This window comes from Carcharodon carcharias, chromosome 11 (assembly GCF_017639515.1).
Source record: "Carcharodon carcharias isolate sCarCar2 chromosome 11, sCarCar2.pri, whole genome shotgun sequence".
In the NCBI taxonomy this organism is placed as follows: Eukaryota; Metazoa; Chordata; class Chondrichthyes; order Lamniformes; family Lamnidae; genus Carcharodon; species Carcharodon carcharias.
The window spans coordinates 28,422,518-28,442,489 of NC_054477.1; the positions used below are offsets into that span (position 1 = coordinate 28,422,518).

At 40.9% G+C, this 19,972-nt stretch overlaps 1 protein-coding gene across 4 annotated transcripts in view; it reads left to right on the plus strand.

The window, feature by feature from the left end:
• The window catches only part of tmem131 (transmembrane protein 131), a 182,007-nt gene that overhangs the window by 54,778 nt on the left and 107,257 nt on the right, over positions 1-19,972 (plus strand). For 3 of the 4 annotated variants that reach the window (XM_041198868.1, XM_041198870.1, XM_041198869.1), the window contains one exon: positions 1,528-1,568. In XM_041198868.1, coding sequence (XP_041054802.1) covers positions 1,528-1,568 — 41 coding nt within the window. Of the gene's footprint in view, positions 1-1,527; positions 1,569-16,877; positions 16,966-19,972 lie in introns of all 4 variants that reach the window. The other variant, XM_041198871.1, reaches the window with a different exon arrangement.

A 19,972-nucleotide genomic window follows, 5' to 3' on the forward strand; every position in this document is an offset into this window, starting at 1 on the left:
GCTGGAAATATTCTGCAGGTTGGGCAGAAACAGCATTAAATGTTTTAGGTTGATATCTTTCACCAGTTTTAATGAAAGATCACAATCTGACCATGACCTGTTTCTCCCACCACAGATGCTGCCTAACCTCTGGCTTTTTTTGTAGTGCTGTTGGGGGACACAGCACTGACAAAACTGAAATAACTGTCCATCCTCAATTGCTAGTAGAGGCTAGTGGGCCCCTCCTTACTTCATTGTGATCTTTTAACAAATGAGTGACACTCTAAACCACTTTAAAGGCCGTTAAGAGTCTCCCTTGTATTGTAGAATTGGAATTGTATGTAGAGGTGGCAGGCTCTCTTCCCTGAATGACATTAGTGCAAACCAGTTTGAGTTTTTATGACCAGCCAGCAATGTTTATGTTCATTTTATTTCTGATGCCAGATGTGTTCTGCCTCAGCTTGCCATGATGGGGTAACTGTGACATTGCTATAGCCAGGTATAATGCCTTGTGAGCATTGTCTGTTTGATGGTCCTTTAATTCCCTCTCTCTTCTGCTAGTTGAAAACGATAAAAGGTTCAAAGGCCTGTAAGCCTAAACTGGGATAATTTGGTGTCCAATTTCTGGAAGGAGCCTTGAATTGAACTGGTTTTGGTCATTTGAGCCAGGCTCTTCACATCATGGGGCCATATGCCTGATTTTGCACCAGTAAGTCAGGAAAATTTAAATGTACTTGGGAACAGTTGATTTCTTGCACTATTCCAATAATCTAAACAGTTCTGAATGAGAGAGTTGGAATCGTGTCAGAGAATAGCAATAATCTGAGGTCTGCCTTGAAATTAATGGTGAATAACGAAAACTGCTGGAATTTGTAACTTACCTGTGGTAACCCATCTTCTAAAACTGTCATCATGCTATGCAGGAATATTTATTTATAACCAACATGCACCTTATTGCACCATGAAAATACTTAACCTTCTGAAAACCATTATAACGAAAGTGGAGTGCCTGCTTTTTAAATAAAAGTTAGCTGTTTAAAATGTCTTATTTTCAATGTATTAATCTCCAGATTTAACAGTCAGAACTTTGGCTAAGAAAGAGCATATGCCATGAGTGCTATTTCTAATTGCTCCCATGTTGTTGAGTTGGTAACCGATAACTGAATGCTAGGAATTTCCCTTCTGGAAGAAGTGCCAGTTCTCCACTCAGCATCTTCTCAGGTGATTGCTGGGATGCGCTTGCCAGCTAGGGAAAAACGAGGAAGAATCAATATCTTACTACTCTGCTCCACTTAACCAAAACGCCTGTGAGCCATGTCACTGACCTTGTTTGTAATTCCTTTTACAAAACCAAAAATACCTGGAAAAACTCAGCAGGTCTGGCAGCATCTGCGGAGAGGAACATATTCCTTTTCTTATATTCTCTTAGGTTTAATGTCAGTTGCTGGCCTGTTCATCATTAATAGATTATAAATTGGGGGAGGTGGGCTGCTTTCAATAATTTACGCAGCTTTGACTTTGACTTATTCAATTTTTTTGTATTTGCAGACAGAGTCCGACATGGGCCTCAGTTCATATCAGCAGAAAGCGTAAGTATCTTGGGTCTTTCAGATATTGACAAATCCCAAGTCAAAAGTTTAAATGAAAAACTTTTAATTGAAATCTAAATATTTCTATTCATATTATGACAGTAGTGGTTTTATTTGTACACTCGAGGTTTCAGCCATACTGCTGCGAAGATCGGAAATTTAATTTTGGGACTTACTTAGACTTGGTCAAGCACAGGACTGGGGAACCCTGGCAGCAAGACTCTGCCACCAGCCCTGGCCCATCGCACTTTCTTTTGCTCAGTCCAGGTGGTGTCCTGCTCTTGAAGGCCCTCCTTAAATGTACTTTGCCTAGCCTCCTTTGGCCGGCCCCATTCTCTTTCTATCTGGTGGTGTCGAGTCTGGTGGAGTGTACGCCCAGGAGGCAAAATGTGTCCTGCCAGTCTCTGTCGTGTCTCCATCGTTTAGGTCCTGATGACACTTCTGACCAGTTCTCTGTAGCATTTCTTCATTGATGGTGATGTCAACGCTACAGAAAAGAAACAGCAAGAAGTACTGGGAAAGCAACAGAAAATAATTTAGTCAAGGAAAGTCTGAAATTCTGCATTTGGATTAGAAATAATGTACCCAGTCTTCAAGAGAAAAGACTTGCTGGTAACTGACATTTTGGTCAGCCTCTTTCTCCCTCATCAGCTTCTCAACATCCCAATTGATAATGGATTGCATGTTTTCCCCGCTAATCCCTTTTGCCTATCGACAGCTATTCTGAAGTCTATTTCATTTCTCTTCAATAGAAATAACAATCATGCAATTCACAACATCCTTCCCCCTCCCATTACCTGTGTTGTTTACCCTCCCTCTGAAGGCTGGCTATTTTCCCCATGTTTCACTGCCCCTATCCTTAATTATCTCAATTCCCCTATCACAGCCAATGCTTTTCCCCTGCTTCCTTCCCCAGCTCAGGATTCCAGGCAGAAATACAGTTCACTAAATGCCTCTGATGTGCCCTTTTTTAAAAATCCCTCTACTGTTTTTCCATCATTTCCTGCTTTCCCTTCCCCCAAACCTGATTCACTTGAAAGATTAATTTGTCGTGACTACCTTTGGGTGCTCCTCTTCGTTACTTGTTGTCTAGCTTTGTTAATTCTGTTCCTTCACTGTTGCATTCATTAAAGCCTCTTTGCAGTATTTCTAAAGTTGTCAGAAGTTCATCTTTTAACAAATATATTCAAAGTTGTTTGAAAAATCTTAACCGTAGACCTTTGTTAACTTTCCCATTAACCCTTATCAAATGATATTGCTATATTTTGAGACAAACAATAGGATATAACGTCATTGTGGTCTGATTTGCAACTATGTAAATAAGTAGTGACTGGATACTGGAACATCAGTTCAGAATGAAGTGTTAATATGCACAAGTTCTTTCGTGTTCCTGAAAACAGAACTAACTTCATAACATGCAATTTGAAGGCATGAAAGTACTGTTTTGCAGTCTGTCTACAAGAATTTGCACGAAGTGAGAATTATTTTATTTTCAAAAATTTAGTTGTGTAAACCTGTACACCTATTTAAAATTCATGAGTTGGTGCAAACGCGAAGCTTAGTTGTGAAGAAATAACTTAGAACACCAAAATACATTAAAATATCTGGGCAAGTAAATTGTACTATTTTGGGTCAAAGTTTATTATCTCCTCCTTTGAAAAATATTTTTTATTGGGGAACAAAATAAGGGCCCACCCCACTTTTCTGATCTATTTAACAGCTTTGCATATCTAATTTCAATGTTAACTGATCTCCTCAGAGTTTGGTAGTTTGTGTTTTCCCCCAGATTATTCTGATGTGTTTACTGCATTGTGTGGTTCCATGGGGTATCTTGAGGAGGTGCCCAAGAGTTGGTGCAGGCTAATAAACATCACATAAGCACATCCTGTTTCATTATAGTGATTTCACAAATGGATTAGTGAAAAATGGGCAGAGAGATGGTATTGGAAGTAATACCCAAACACTTAGTTGAGGCGAAGGGTTTTAAACAGAAGTGGAGAAGCAGATGGATTTGGAGAGAATATCTGAGGAAGACTCATGCACTTGAAAGGTTTGCTGCTATTGGAGTGAAGATGCACAAGAGGCTGGAGTTAGCAGTGAAGGGTTTACTATAAACCTGGATGGGGTTGTGCACACAGAATTAGGTCAGACCATGAGAAATATAAAACAGTACCCTTTTCTTGGGTTTGACCACAGGAAGCAAATGTAGGTCAGACTTGGATGAAGAGCAATCAAAAGTTAATGTGGCACAGGGTATTGGCTCAATTGAAGTTTGAAAGTGGAGGATGGCAGGCCAGTAAGTAACTTTGGGGTATGAAAGTGAAAAAGGCAGACAGAAGGGCAGTAATGGTGGAGGGACTGAAGTGAGGGTGTAGGTGCTTAATGTTGTAGAAGTAAGAAATTTGTGATTATGGGGTCTGAAGGTTGAACAAGATACTGAGGTTATCAAACAATCTCAGTTCAATGGTGGAATAAGGAAAGAGCATTGCTGATGGCAGGGGCTGAAGGCGATGAGTTTAAGGATGGTGAGATTCATTAGACTGGATTTTGGGCAAACCGTCTGACAACTATAGATGCTGAGTTAACGTTTCAAGTCCAATGTGGCTCCCCTTTGGAAACATGAACCCTGTTTCTCTCTCACACAGATGCTGCCAGACCTGCTGAGGTTTTCTAGCACTTCCTCTTTGTTTCAGATCTGCAGCATATTACTTTTATATTAACATAGAAGCTGCTGTGGAGGGGTTGAGAACAGTGATGAGATTCGAAGTCTATTGTCTGGGTGCTTAAGGAAGCTGAATTTAAGTCTATGTTGATCAAATCAATGAAGGACAGTGTATAGATAAGGAAGAGGAGGGAGCAAAGGGAAAATCCTTGGAAGATTTAAGAGGTAATGGTGCTGGCGGTAGGAGGAGTAGCTGTTCTGGAGATGTTCTAGATGTGTTTAGATCAGAGTGGTGCCATACAATATGGGTTTATTTTAATTCAGTACCTTGCTGATTTTTAAAGGCATTGGGCTGGGTTCATTTGCGAACAGCATACAATATGCTAAATTCCAGTACTTGCTATTGAATGTTTTGGCACTATAACCTACTTTGAAATTTTTGTTCAAAACTGACATTAAACTATTAGCATTCTGAACTTTTTTTAATCATTCAAGGGATGAGGGCTTTGCTAGCTAGGCTAGTGTTTATTGCCCATCCCTAGTTGCCCTTGAGAAGGTGGTGGTGGTGAGCTGCTACCTTGAACTGCTGCAGTCTGTGGTGTAGGTACACCCGCATTAGGAAGGGAGCTCCAGGACTTTGACCAAGCAACAGTGAAGGTGCGGTGATATATTTCCAAGTCAGGATGGTGAGTGGTTTGGAGGGGAACTTCCAGGTAGTGGTGGTGTTCCCATGTATCTGCTGGCCTTGTCCTTCTAGATGGTAGTGGTTGTGGGTTTTGAAGGTGCTGTTGAAGGAGCCTTGCTGTGTTTCTCCAATGCGTCCTGTGGACGATACACACTGCTGCCACTGTGTGTCGGTGGTAGATGGTGTGCCAATCAAGTGGGCTGCTTTGTCCTGAATGGTGTTCTTCTTATTATTGGAGCTGCGCTCATCCAGGCAAGTGGAGAGTATTCTATCACACTCTCTTGACTTGTTCCTTGTAGATGGTGGACAGGCTTTGGGGAGTCAGGAGGTCAGTTACTTGTTGCAGGATTCCTAGCTTCCGACCTGCTGTTTTAACTACCGTATTTATATGGCTAGCCCAGTTCAGTTTCTGGTCAGTGGTAACCTCCAGGATGTTAGAAGGGGATTCAGTGATTCTAATGTCATTGAATGTCAAGGGGCAATGGTTAGATTCCCTCTCACGTGGCATGAATGATACTTGCCACATGTCAGCCCAAACTTGGATATTATCCAGGTCTTACTGCATTTGGACATGGACTGCTTCAGTATCTGAGGAGTTGCAAATGGTGCTGAACATCATGCAATCATCAGTGAACATCCCCACTTCTGACCACCTGATGGAAGGAAGGTCATTGAAGCAGCTGAAGATGGCTGGGCCTCAGACGCTACCCTGAGGAACTCCTGCAATGATATCCTGGAGCTGAGATGATTGACCTCCAAAACCGCAGCCACCTTACTTTCTGTTCAAAAGTAATGCGGTAGATGTTCCTGGTTAGTCTCCTCTCAGTGGCATAGAGGCATTACAAGGTTGCTCACTTATTTGTGATGAAATGGACCAAGTAAAGGAGTGAAAAATTAGTAACGTAAAATTTTTGTCCTGAGGATAAACGCACTCCATTTCTGAAGACAAATCTAAATAAAATAGCCATTGAAGAGTCATACAGACTCGACGTTATCTCTGTCTGTCTCTCCACAGATGCTGTCAGACCTGCTGAGTTTTTCCAGCATTTTTTTTATTTTTGTTTCCATCATTCATGGATCAACGGATGTGTTAATGAACAAGGTGTGATCTACCCACATAATAGTGAATGTGAAAGAATATTCTGTTCCTTGGAAATTTGATTTAAAAAAAATGCAGCTGTGGATTCCTGGATTTTGTACTAACAATCATGAACCAGAATTGAATGCTATCTGTTTTGCATATAAATCCTAATTTCTTAAAATCTGCAAAGCAAAGCTTTTTTGTAACATTGCTATCCTTGTCTATATAATTACTGATGTTTGCCATATATATGTGTGTGTGCACACGTAATTCATCTTTTGCAGTTCCCTTAAAATCTTCTGTGTCTTTTTATTCAGTTCAGAAATCAGCTTTCTGAACTACAAAATTAAAATATAGGTTGGAAACTTAAGAATGCGTTTTTTTGGCATAAGTACCATGGAAAATTGATCTCATAAACTGAACGTTTTCAGGTGGTGCTGTACTGCATCAGGGGGATTTTAATTATCATCTACCCCAAACATGCTTTCCCCTGTTTTTTTAATAGATTTTGCATGTTTTGGATTGAAAATTTAAAGGTGTCCATGACCATTGTATTTAGACCAATGCTACTCTCATTTCTTTTTAAGACTACTTGAGCAGATTTGTAAAAAGATTTTTCAACCAAGTTGTGTCATTGGATTTAGGTTTTTTGCATTGGATGGCAGCCTATCACTGACAAAGTTCTAGTGTAGGTTGTGTCAACTTTGATTGCCACAAACAGGATTTTCTCAGGAATTTGCCATAAAATTAACTTCCTGACAGACTCATGAACTTCCTCTATGGTTCTGCATTTTTTCTGAAAGTGAGTATTTTTAAATAACGCACGTGTAAACGAGAGTTGCTCATGTAAATCACAAGCTCTGGAATTGCGTTGGTTTGTCAGACACGGCAATTAGAATTGGAAGCAGTGCAGGTGTTTACAAAATAATGATTACATTTCAAGAGTTGGCAGTGGATTCTTTAATGTACATCAGTGCTTTTAACTCCACATCATAACCAAAACCTGAACAAATGAATTTATGCTTTGAAATACACTCTTCCATTTTAACTAAATAGACTCATAGGCATTTGTAGCACAGAAGAAGGCCATTTGGCCCATCATGTCTGCGCTGGTCAACAAAGACCTGACCAGACTAATCCCATTTTCCAGTTCTTGGCCCATAGCCTTGTATGCCATGGCATTACAAGTGCACATCCAAATACTACTAAAATGTTATGAGGGTTTCTGCCTCTACCACTACCACCCTTTCAGACAGAGTTCTAGATTCCAACCACCCTCTGGGTGAAAAAATTCTTCCTCTCCTCCCCTCTAAACCTCATGCCTCTTACTTTAAGTCTGTGCCCCCCTGGCTATTGATCCCTCCAAGGGGAAAAGTTCCTTCCTGTCTACCCTATCTATGCCCCTCATAATTTTATACACCTCAATCATGTCCTTCCTCAATCTCCTCTGCTCCAGGGAAAGTAACCCCAGTCTATCCAATCTCTCCTCCTAACCAAAACTCTCCAACCCAAGCAACCTCCTGGTAAATCTCCTCTGCACACTCTATTGCAGTCACAGCCTTCCTATAATTCTGATTCCAGAACTGCACGCCATACTCTAGCTGTGGCCTAACTAGTGTTTTATACAGTTCCTGCACAACCTCCCTGCTCTTATATTCTATCCCTTGGCTAATAAAGGCAGGAATCCCATGTGCCTTCTTAACCACCTTATCTACCTGTCCTGCTACCTTAAGGCTTGAGGGGCCAAATCGCCTACTCTTTTTTTTAAACTGATTGTTGCCACTTTGAAAATTAGAAGTGATGTTAGAATTATAGGTAGAGGAAACCTATTTTCTATTTTAGATCAATTGTTCTCTTGCCCTCACTGGCAGGGAATCATCCATTAGTACATTTTATAACTATTACCTGCTACTGTACGAATTCCAGGCCAGTTTTGTAGCAGGCATGAAGAATTCTAATGTACTGGGAAAGAGGTCATATCACACAAAATAGTACCTAGTGTTCTGGAACTAGTTAGGATGTTGTGGCATTTAAAAGTATAATGAGTTAACAAAAGTGAAAGAGATGGATAAAATGAAAACAAAGAAGGTGACATATGTTAGTACACTCATGATAAAGGAATTTGACATGAGGGAATATGAAATGGTTAGAAAAGCCAAAAACAATTAGGAAAACAAAGCAAGCTGCAAAGTTGAAATTAATATCAAAAAAATTTCTACAGACTCATAACACACATCAGGATAGAGATGTCCAAGTTCAATTTTCAAATAATGACTGTGAAATGGCAGAAACATTCATTTACTTTTACAGTTTCTCTTGCTTCACTATTTACCAGGGAGAAAAGGTGAGCATGACCCTCAAAGGAGAGATTAAAAGAGAGAATGACATTTAAGATAGAAAGGGGGGAGATAATTGAAAGCCTCTTCAAATTTAGAAGACAAAACTCCTGGTTTGGCTAGATTGCAATTTTTAGGTTTAAAAGTTACAGAAGAGACAGCTGAAGTGACAGCAGAAGTGTTATTACATGTGACAATTTTTACAAAAAGGAAAAGTGCCAAAGGACTGATGGACAGATTAATTAGCCCCAGATTAAAGGACTATCTAACAAGCCCAGGGAATTGCAGATCAGCTAGCTTATCAGTGTTAGGAAAAGATGATGGAATCTTTACTCCAAGATGTCATTGAAAAAAATCTATGAACTGTAAACTGTAAATATAGTATTGGCACTGATTTCTGTTGAATATACTTTGCAGAAGTAACAAGAGTGGACGTGGGTAATGCAGGAGGTGTAATATATTTGGATTTTCAAATGACTTTTGAGATACTGAGTAGGTGTGAGAATGTTGTTGCATGTGGAGTCAGGACAGGTAGCAGTATGGATAGCAATCTGGGTATGAACAGAAAACCATGTGTAGGGTTGATACCCCGACTGGCTAAAGGCAGAAATTGGCAATACACTGATGCTGGGAACCCAGTTAACAAATTATGTCTAATTCAGAAGTGGGAAGTACAGATTTGCAGCCAACAGCAAGTTGGGGTTATAGCTAATACAAAGGAATAATACAAGAAAATATTAATAAACTTACAGAATGGACATATAATTGGCAAAATGAATTTCAATAGTGTAAGATGGTACACCTTGGTAAGAATGATTAAGATGCCACATCCTGCTTGGATAATGGTCTAAATAGGTCAAAGGGCTGGGAGTACGGATATTCAAATTCTCAAACTGCCATGATATTTGAATTGACATTCTCCACAGTATTGGTCCAAACCTTTGGATTACAATTGCAATTGTGTAATTGCTATGCCCTTAAAAAGAGGGCAAGGATAGATCCTTGGGGACACTGCAAGTATCCATGCATGACCAAGAAGATGAGCCATTGCAAGTGGTATTCTGGTAATGGAATTTATCCAGTTAGTGCACTGCATTGACTCGGTGTATTCCACCATTTGCATGATTACTATATTGTTTTATGCAATGCCTTTTCCCTTCATTCTTTTGGATACAGTTCTTTACCTCATCTGTATCACTGACGTCGAGTACTTGAAGTCAGTAGACCAAGACGTGCATTACAACTATTCTAGGACTTACAAGTATGTCCGCTTGGCTTCTGGCAGCCATCAAATGTAACACTGATTCATCCAAATTCCAGATGTTACTGTGCCCTCTTCAGTTGAACTTGTTGGCTAATACTTAGATATTAAACTACCAAATGTTAATAATTTAGAAGGCATATCTTTGGCTTAAGTATGTTGTGTGCCATGCGTACTCAAATGGACTAGAGACGGGCCACAGTGTAGAAATACAGAAATTGGCGTTTATTAAAATTGATTTGCTTTTAAATGATGAACCATCTGAACTAGTTTGCTTAGAATTGATAGGCAGAGAAAGGGATTTGTCTGGAAATAACTAATCATCTTTGAATCATCTGGTAATGAAATTAGGAGTGCTTGCAAACAACATATACTGCTTTTTAGCAGCTCCCCACTATTGGTATATAGGCAGGCCACAACTTTAGAGTTCATGGCCCTGTTTCCATAGGGTTTTCCTACAGAAATTATGGAGAGCAATTGGAAGTTAGCACATAAACATATGATTTTAGCCATTTATGATGGGAGATTAATACTGAAATTTCAGCTGTGACCCAAGTTGCACAATGTGAATATGGCATTGAGGATACTACATTTTTATTTAAAAAGTCCAGTAGCTACAGTTTAAAGGAAAGAGGGTGAGCTGATTTAGCTAGTTTGAAGGTAACAGCTTAAAGTAATTTTATGTCTATATTTAAATATTGCCTGAAGTTTCAAAATGTTTTGAATTGTGGGGATGTAAAACTGGTCTGCACTTCATTTTTAACTTTGTAATCAGGTGGGCCATAGCTATTTCACAAAGACTTGTCAAATCACAATAGCTAATAAATTAATCAGCATTGCTGCCTGAAGGCAAAGTTATTGTTGATGGCTGAAAAATGGCAAACCAGGATTGGTTCTTTCAGCTGGAATGTAATTTTGTGCCTGGATAAGCCCTTATGCAGGCGTGGAAATATTTCAACAACGTGCTTCCATTGCAGTGCAAGAAAACATAATAGATGACTGACAGAAGGGCACACGTGGTTCTAATGGCATTCTAAATGGTGAGAGATTTGTTCTTGTGTTTTGGGAGTGATTTGGAAGAAGTGCATTAATATTGACAGTCATTGTGTATCCTGTAACTTTGTACATCATAGGGGCAAGCTGATTGAGATGAAAGGTAGTAATGATGTTGCTAAATATAACCTGTATTTTGAAGCATATTAGAGCAAGTCACGCACAAGCTCCTGAGTAATTAGGCCTTAAAGCCCAAAGACGTTGGGTTTGATCTCCTGTTATCTGGTCTAGGGAGTTATTTTCATGGGGCGTGGGTGTCGCCGGCTAGGCCAGCATTTTTATTGCCCACCCCTAATTGCTCTTGAAGCTGGTGGGTAGCTGCTGCCTTGAATTGCTGCAGTCCATGTGGTGTAGGCACACAGTGCTGTTAGGGAGGGAGTTCCAGGATTTGGACCTAACGACAGTGAAGGAATGGCAATATATTTCCAAACCAGAATGGTTGGAGGGGAGCTTCTAGGTAGTGGTGTATCCATGTATGTGCTGCCCTTGTCCTTCTAGTTGGTAGAGGTCATGGGTTTGGGAGGTGCTGTCGAAGTTGCTTGATAAGATGCTGCATTGCATCTTGTAGATGGTGCACACTGCTGCCACTGTGCATCAATGGTGGAGGGAGTGAATGCTGAAAGTGTTGGATGGGGTGCCAGTCATGCAGGCTACTTTCTCCTGGGTGGTGTTGAGCTTCTCAAGTGTTGTTGAAGCTGCACTCATCCAGGCCAGTGGAGAGTATTCCATCACAATCCTGACTTGTGCCTTTATAGATGGTGGACAGGCTTGGGGGGGTTGAGAGGAGTTGGTTTCTGCAGAATCCTCAGCTTCTGACCTGATCTTGTAGCCACAGTATTTATATGGCTAGTCCAGTTCAGCATCTGGTTGATGGTAACCCTCTAGAATGTTGGTGGTGGGCAATTTCAGCAATGGTAATGCCATTGAATGTCAAGGGAAGATGTTTGGATTCTGTCTTGGAGATAATCATTCCTAGCACCTGTGTGGAGCAAATGTTACTTGCCACTTATCAGCCCAAGCCTGAATGTTGTCCAGGTCTTCCCGCATATGGATGCGCACTATTTCAGTAACTGAGTCGTTGTGCTGAATGTTCAGTGAGCATCCACAATTTTGACATTCTGGAGAAATTGAAGAGCTGAAGTTTATTTGGGCCTAGGACACTATCCTGAGGAACTGCTGCAGTGATGTCCTGGGGCTGAGATGATTGATCTCCAACAACCACAACCATCTTCCTTTGTGCTAGATATGTCTCCAACAAGCAGAGTTTTCCCCCGATTCCCATTGACTCCAGTTTTGCTAGAGCTCCTTGATGCCATACTCGGTCAAATTCTGCCTTGATGTCAAGGCTAGACACTCTCACCTGACCTCGAGTTCAGCTCTTTTGTCCATGTTTGAACCAAGGTTGTAATGATGCCAGGAGCTGAGTGGCCCTGGAGGAGCCCAAACTGAGTACAGCGTGCAGGTTATTCATGAGTAAGTGGTACTTGGTAGCATTGACGACGACCCCTTCTATCACTTTGCTGATGATCAAGTGTAGACTGATGGTGTTGTAATTAGCCGGATTGGATTTTTCCTCTTTTTTGTGGACAGGACATACCTGGACAATTCTCCACATTGCTCGGCAGATGCCAGTGTTGTAGCTGTACTGGAACAGCTTGGATATGGGTGCAGCTAGCCCTGGAGCACATCTTCAGTACTATTGTTGGAATGTTGTCAGGGCCCATAGCCTTTGTAGTATCCAGTGCCTTCAGCCGTTCCTTGATATCATGTGGAGTGAATCAAATTGGCTGAGGACTACATCTATGAAGCTAGGGACCTCAGGAGGAGGCCAAGAAGAATCACCCACTCATCACTTCTGGCTGAAGTATCATGAATGCTTCGACCTTGCCTTTTGCACTGACGTACTGGGCTCCCTCATCATTTTGAGAACTTTGATATTTGTGGAGCCGCCCCCACCCTTGCCCCCCATCCTGTTTAGTTGTACAATTGTCCACCACCATTCATGACTGGATGTGATAGGACTGCAATGCTTACATCTGATCTGTTGGTTTTGGGATCGCATAGGTCTGTCTGTTGCATGCTGCTTTCACTGGCATGAATAATTCTTGTGTTGTAGCTTCACTGGTTGGCACTGCATTATTAGGTATCCCTGGTGCTGCTCTTGGCATGCCTTCCAGCACTCTTCTTTGAACCAGGGTTGTTCTCTGGTTAGAAGGTAATGGTGGAATGAGGGATATGTCAGGCCATGAGATTATAGGTTGTGATTGTATACAATTCTGTTGCTGCTGGCCCGCAGCGTCTCATGGATGCCCAGTCTTGAGTTGCTAGATCCGTTCGCAATCTATTCCATTTAGCATGGTGGTACACAACACAATGGAGGGGATCTTCAATGTGAAGTCCTTTCTTCGTCCCCAAGGACTGTGCGTTGGTTGCGCCTTCCATCATTGTCATGGACAGATGCATCTGCGACAGGTAGATTGGTCAGGATGATTTTGTATATTTTTCCATTTGGTTCTCTCCCCACTTGCCACAGACCCAGTTTAGCAGCTATGTCCTTTAGGACTCAGTCACTGATGGTGCTAACGAGCCACTCTTGGTAATGGACATTGTACTCTGGGCCGGGCACTTCCAGTATGCCCTAGCCACCCTCCGTGCTTTCTCCAAATGGCGTTCAACATCGAGTACTGATTCATCAGCTGAAGTGGGGGTTGGCAGTAGGTGGTAATCAGCAGCAAGTTTCCTTGTCCATGTTTGACCTGATGCCATGAGACTTCATGAGGTCCAGAGTCGGTGCTGAGAACTCCCAGGGCAATTCAATCCTGGCTGTATACCACTGTGCTGCTGCCTCTAGTGGGTCTGCCCTGTTGATGGGACAAGGCATGCTTCGTGATAGTGTTGTCTGGGGCATTGTCTGTCTGGCATGACTTTCAGATTGATGCTTGACTAGACTGAGACAGCTCTCCCAATTTTTGGGACAAACCCCCAGATATTAGTAAGGAGGACTTTGTATGGTCAACACGGCTGAGTTTGCTGTTTTATCCAGTCAATGCCAAGTGATCTACCCAGTTTAATTCCTTTTTGTAGACTTTGTAACGGTTTGATACAACTGAGTGGATTAAGAGGGCATTTAACTCACAACCACGTTGCACTAGGTCTTGAGTCACATGTAGATCAGATAAGATGGCAGAAACAGGGGGAAGTGGTGGCATAGTGGTATTGTCACTGGACAGGTAATCCAGAGAACCAGGGTAATACTCTGGGTACCTGAGTTCGAATCCTGCCATGACAGATAGTAGAATTTGAATTCAATAAAAATCTGGAGTTTAAAAATATGATGATGATGATCAAAAGTCTGATGTGGAAACCTGCTGTCCTTACCTGGCCTGGCCTATATGTCACTCCAGACCCACAGCAATGTGACTCTTAACTGCCCTCTAAAACAAGGTAATTAGGGGTGGCCTAATTATCCCTTGAACATCCTGTGAATGAATGTTTGTTTTTTCAATCAGCAGTGGTTTCAAGGTCAGTAGTCACTAGCATTTTAGTTCGACTTATTCACTGAATTTAAATTCCACCAGTTGCTGTAGTGGGATCGAAACCAGCGTCCCCAGAGCATTAGCCTCCCCCCCTGGATTACTAGTCTGGTGACATCACTATGCTACTGCCTCCCCAATAAGTGTAGTGATGGTAGGGGCCCTGGAATTTGGCCCTAACATCTCTGGACTGTGGGGATGGTGAGTGCGATTTGTTCAGTATCCATGCAGGAGTGCATTTTTGGATATCTGATGTGACGATATGATTTCTTCCCGATGGCTCATGAAGTTGAACAGACTGTCAGCACAGTATAACAGAGGTAGAAGGCACCAAGTAGCCTTGCATCTGTGACTTCAGGAAGAAAGATGAGCATTTTAAAAATTTTGTAGAGCTTTCAGTAAAGCATGTGTGGGGAGGAAAAAAAGACAAATATCACTTTTTTTTTAATTGTACCTGCTAGTAGCAGCCTGTTTTTCCTTGTGACTGCATGTGTCTCTCCAATGCAAATCAAGGTATTTTGTGCATCTGTTGCATAGGTTACAAAATGTAACACAGCACTCGATCTGGAAATCTAGAAGAAACTAACCATCAGGAAAACTGATGACTCAAGACCTCGGAAACATTTCTTTACCCTCCCTTCATTCTCATTCAAATCATTCCTCTCTCGCCTCCTCCTATACCTGACTGCACACTTTCACTAACTCATCCCACAAATAATGAATTCTGCCACCTTCATTTAGTGTAGCAGCTAAGGTAGTTCCCTTTGCCTTTATGAACCCCAGCACCAGTGGCAGACATTGATTGCAACCATTGGATATTTTTGTTGGAAACTCCTGTTCTTGCATACGGACATAGAATGAGGAGCAGGAGTAGGCCACCCAGCCCCTCGAGCTTGCTCCGCCATTCAAAAAGATCACGGCTGATCTGATTTTAACCTCAACATTGCTTTCCTGTCTGCCCCTGATAATCTTTCACACCCCCTTGCTTATCAAGAGTCTATCTACCTCTGCCTTAAAGCTATTCAAGGATTCTCCCTCAAAAGGTAGTTGAGACTGAGAATTCCAAAGTCTCTCAACCCTCAATTTTTCCTCATTTCTGTCCTTAATAGGCAACCCCTTATTTTGAAATAGTGACCTCAAGTTCTAGATTCTTCCACAAGAGGAAACATCCTTTCCACATCCACCCTGTCAAGACATCTCAGGATCTTGTATGTTTCAATCAAGTCATCTCTTACTCTTCTAAACCCCAGTGGATACAAACCTAGCCTGTCCCACCTTTCCTCATAAGACAACCTACCTGTTCCAGATATCAGTCAAGTAAAGCTTCTCTGGACCACTTCTAATGTACTTACATTTTTCCTTTTAAATAAGGAGACCAAGGAACTTGAAATTCGGACTGCAGTATATTGAGGCCGCATTGCTATTAGTGTTGGAAAAGGGTGAATGGGAGGATACCTCTATGGTGTTTTAACAACACAATTGGAAGAATGAAACTGTTGGGGTGGGGAAATGAGTGAGCGGTCTATGCTGAATTTTGTCAACAAATACTGGCTATTGGTGTGACATGCTAATTAGCATATGTGCATAGTTGAAGGCATTGGTAAGTATGCCTTTAGATAAGCTCTGGAGTAGTGAAGTCTTGCTTCAGTTGTATAGAAGCTTGGTTAGACCGCACCCTGAGTGCTGTGTGCAGTTTTGGTCCATTTTACCTCAAAGGATATTATTGCCATAGAGGGAGTGCAATGAAGGTTCACCAGATTTGCTCAGGGATAGAGGGACTGTCTTAAGAAAGATTAGAGAATACAGACCCAGTTTCCCCAGAGGCTTGAAGAATGAGAGGTGATTTCATTGGAACCTACAAAATACTTAAAAGAATAGACAAGGTAGATGCAGGTAAGATGTTTCCCCTGGTTGGGGAGTCTAGAACCAGGGGACCCACTTTCAAAATAAGGGGGAAGCCACTTAGGACCAAGATGAGGAGAAATTTCTTTACTCAGAGGGTTGTGAATCTTTAGAAATCTCTACCTTAAACATACTCAATGTTTGAGCTTCCACTGCCCTCTGGGGTAGAGATTGATAAACTTCTGATTAACATAAAGGGCTGTGGGGTAGAAGGCATTGAAGTGTTCGATCAGCCATAATTGTATTGAATGGTGGAGCAGGCTCGATGAGCTGAACAGCCTTCTCCTGTTCCTATGAATTCCCTCCATAAACTTCTTGCCTCTCCACCTCGCTACTTCAGGATGCTCCTTAAACCTTTGATCAAGCATTTTGTTACCTGTCATGATGTCTGTCCTTGCCTTGGTATTGTGTTTTTGTCTGATTGTGTTTCTGTAAAATCCTGTGGAGCATTTTTACTAGTAAATGCAAGTTGTTGGCTATTTCATTGCCTTACTGAGTGTTTTTATTCACCTATAAAGACCTGAAGGTGTAGGCTATGGTATGACAATCCATAATTTTATGGCAATCCATAATTTTAGCTGCTAAATTTTTATGGAGATTGAATGAAATAATTACCTATAATTACAATATGAATAATAAATTATGGTACAGTATTAATCACAAAATGAAATTGTTGCATAGCTAAATATATTTGAGACTGACTTTCATAGTTTGCATTTTACGGTGAATCATTGTGATGTATTCTGCATCATTGTAAACGTTCACATGATTTATGTGATTTTTATCTAAAATTTAGCACAGGAGGAGGCCGTTCAGCCGGTTGTGCCTATTCTGGGCCTTTGAAGGAGCAGCCGTCCTTAGTTCCACTTTTTGTCCATAACCCTGTAAGTTTGTCATTGTCAAATACTTGTGCCACTCCGTTTCATAACTTCCAACTCTTTTAGGCAGAGCATTCCAGATCACAACAGTGAGAGTTTCTTCATCTTCCCTCTAGATCACTTATGCCGAGTCCACGGCTTTTTGTTGTTGACCCACTCACCAGAGGAAGTAGTGTTTCTCTATCTGCTCTCATCAAAACCTCATCTTGTGAAATTCAGTGGGGGTCTTGCCCGCCAGTTGGCGAGCCGGCGAGCCAGCGAGAGCTTGCATTGCCTCCTTTCTGGAAGGTCCGTCATTTTAACTGTGTCTCGGACACTAAAGTAGCCAGCATCAGACCTTCCCTGGGATCCAGGACACTGGAAATCCACCCCAGAGTGCTGCCAGCCAATCAGAGGCCCGTATCTGTCCATTGCAGACAATGTCAGTGGGAGCAGTGGCAGCTGTTGGCAGCGCACCCACCAGAAACCCAGGATCCGCGAAGGACCTAGGCCACAGGTGAATGAGAGCAGGGTAGGTAGGGGCTGTGGGAGTTGGGGTTGGCAGCAAGTAGTGGCTATCAGTGCATGATCTTTTTTATTCTATTCCTCTTAACAAACTTAAGTAACCTATACGCTTTTTTAAATCACTTCATCAACTTGCTATCTGTGAAATACTAAACATGGAATAGAAATCATTGTAATTTAGCCGGATTAATCAGGACTGCTTCCTCTTTTATTTGTATTTTCTAAAAGTCAAGCCTAAAATCTACATGCTTCTAACTGTAAAGCAGCGTAATAGTTACCTCAGTACATTGCTAAATAAATTGGGTTTGTGTGAATGGCCATGCAGAGTTTTACATTGTATCCAATAAATGCTAAGGGAGAAAAACTACAAAATGGAGGGTTTTAAAAAAATGTTCAACATCTGAATAATGCTTTTCTAACTGGTACCTTTAGAACATCTCCAAGAGATTGCCATCAGTAATGTTTGCTACATAGGATCACTATTTGCATTGCACATGTAGATTAACCTTTTAAGTGTAATTGTGCACAAGTTACTAGCTGGGGTTTTAAAGAAATGCTCAAATACAGTCACCTCAGTTAAATTTGTATATGTTAGTGAAGTTTTGTTGATCTGCATTTTATGTATAAAATGTTGTGCAGTTACTGCAGGTGTTGTTCTGTAGTTGCAGGTTTAAGCCCCAATTCTAGATAGCATTTCAGTTCAGCCTGATTGGAAAGCACATTTGAGTCTTTCAACATTATTTTGTTTCTGACACATCACTTTCATTAAAAGAATGAAAGAAAGCAACCTCAAAATTGGGAGTACACTTTCTGTTTAATGACTAAGTCGAACTGAAGATATAAATTGGCATGTGATGGTAACGGATGAGAAACTAATGTTAAAAACAAAAAAACTGCGGATGCTGGAAATCCAAAACAAAAACAGAATTACCTGGAAAAACTCAGCAGGTCTGGCAGCATCGGCGGAGAAGAAAAGAGTTGACGTTTCGAGTCCTCATGACCCTTCGACAGAACTAGTTCTGTCGAAGGTTCATGAGTACTTGAAACGTCAACTCTTTTCTTCTCCGCCGATGCTGCCAGACCTGCTGAGAAACTAATGTTACCAAGTTAGTTGAAACCTGCCACAAGGGCATAACTTAATCATCGAATGGAACGTTAAGGTGACTCAGTGGCACATTTTATCAAAACTGCAGATGTGTGGGCTTAACCATACTGTAATATTGCAATCATTTTAAAACAGATTGTTCACGTTGTTCAAATTATGTTTCAAAACATTCTTTACCCCGAACAAATGCAAAAGATTAACTATAATATCCACTCATCAGAACTTTGCACAAATTACAAGAAAGGTCGTGCTTTGTACTGAATGTACAAAAAATTGTTAATTTTTAAAAAAAAAATTAAACTTTTCTAGTTGGACAAAATAGTCCACATCAAAATAACCAGCTTGCCCAACAGCCTTTACTTCACTGATCCACTTTCCAGTTCACTTGCGTTTTGAAATTGTTGAAATCCAGCTTAAAAGCAAATACAGGGTAGATGAAAAATGAAGCACAGATTTGTAATCAAAAGCTTTTCAATTAATTAGAAAAACAAACAATTTTCATGTAAACAGACACTTAAGACTCATAATAACATGCATCACCTTCAGCTATTACTTCTCCATTAATTTTGTTTAGCTTTTGTATTTACATATGAAGCTCCAATGTTTAAGCTGCATAGAGATGTGCATCACAGCAAAACTGTAGTATACAGACATGAAATGCGCCTGAAAGAAGTCACGTCATTATTTTGGAACTTTACCTCTGATAAAGAAAACACTTGCATTTTATATGGTGCCTTACCACATATCCAAAACATCTCGAACTGTTTCACAGAATGAAGCTCTTTTGGAGACAAACGGGACAGATGTTTTGGGACTTACCAGGTGCAGGGAGTTGAATGACTGGTTAATCTGCATTTTCGATAGTAGCTGTTGAGGGAGGAATGCTGGCTAAAACCTTGCTTTTAATCGAACATAATCAAAAAAATCTTTATCATTTCCTTGACCAGACAGTTGAGAGTTAACATTTCAGGTCCATGACCCTTTATCACGATCATTGACCTGAAGCATCAGCTTTACTTCTCTCCACAGATGCTGCCTGCTGAGTATTTCCAGCATTTGTCTTTATTTCTGATTTCCAGCATCTGCAGTATTTTTGCTTTTGTAGACAGTAAGAGTTTGTTTTAATGTCTTATCTGAAGGATAGCCGTTTTGCAGATGTTAATTGGATTTTGCCCTAAAAATTAAAAAGGCTAACCATAATTTGCTTCATGCAAGTAGCACCATTCTGCTAGAAAAACAATCAAAATTGTGAACCAATATTAGGAGATACCATGAAATCCTAGAAGTAGATTATACTTCTAAATCTAAAATTAAAGTTGCTCATGGAAAGATTAGTTTACCCAATGAGAGAGCACCTCAGTGCACATGCTGCCATACTTACTTGTTACTGAATTTATTATTATT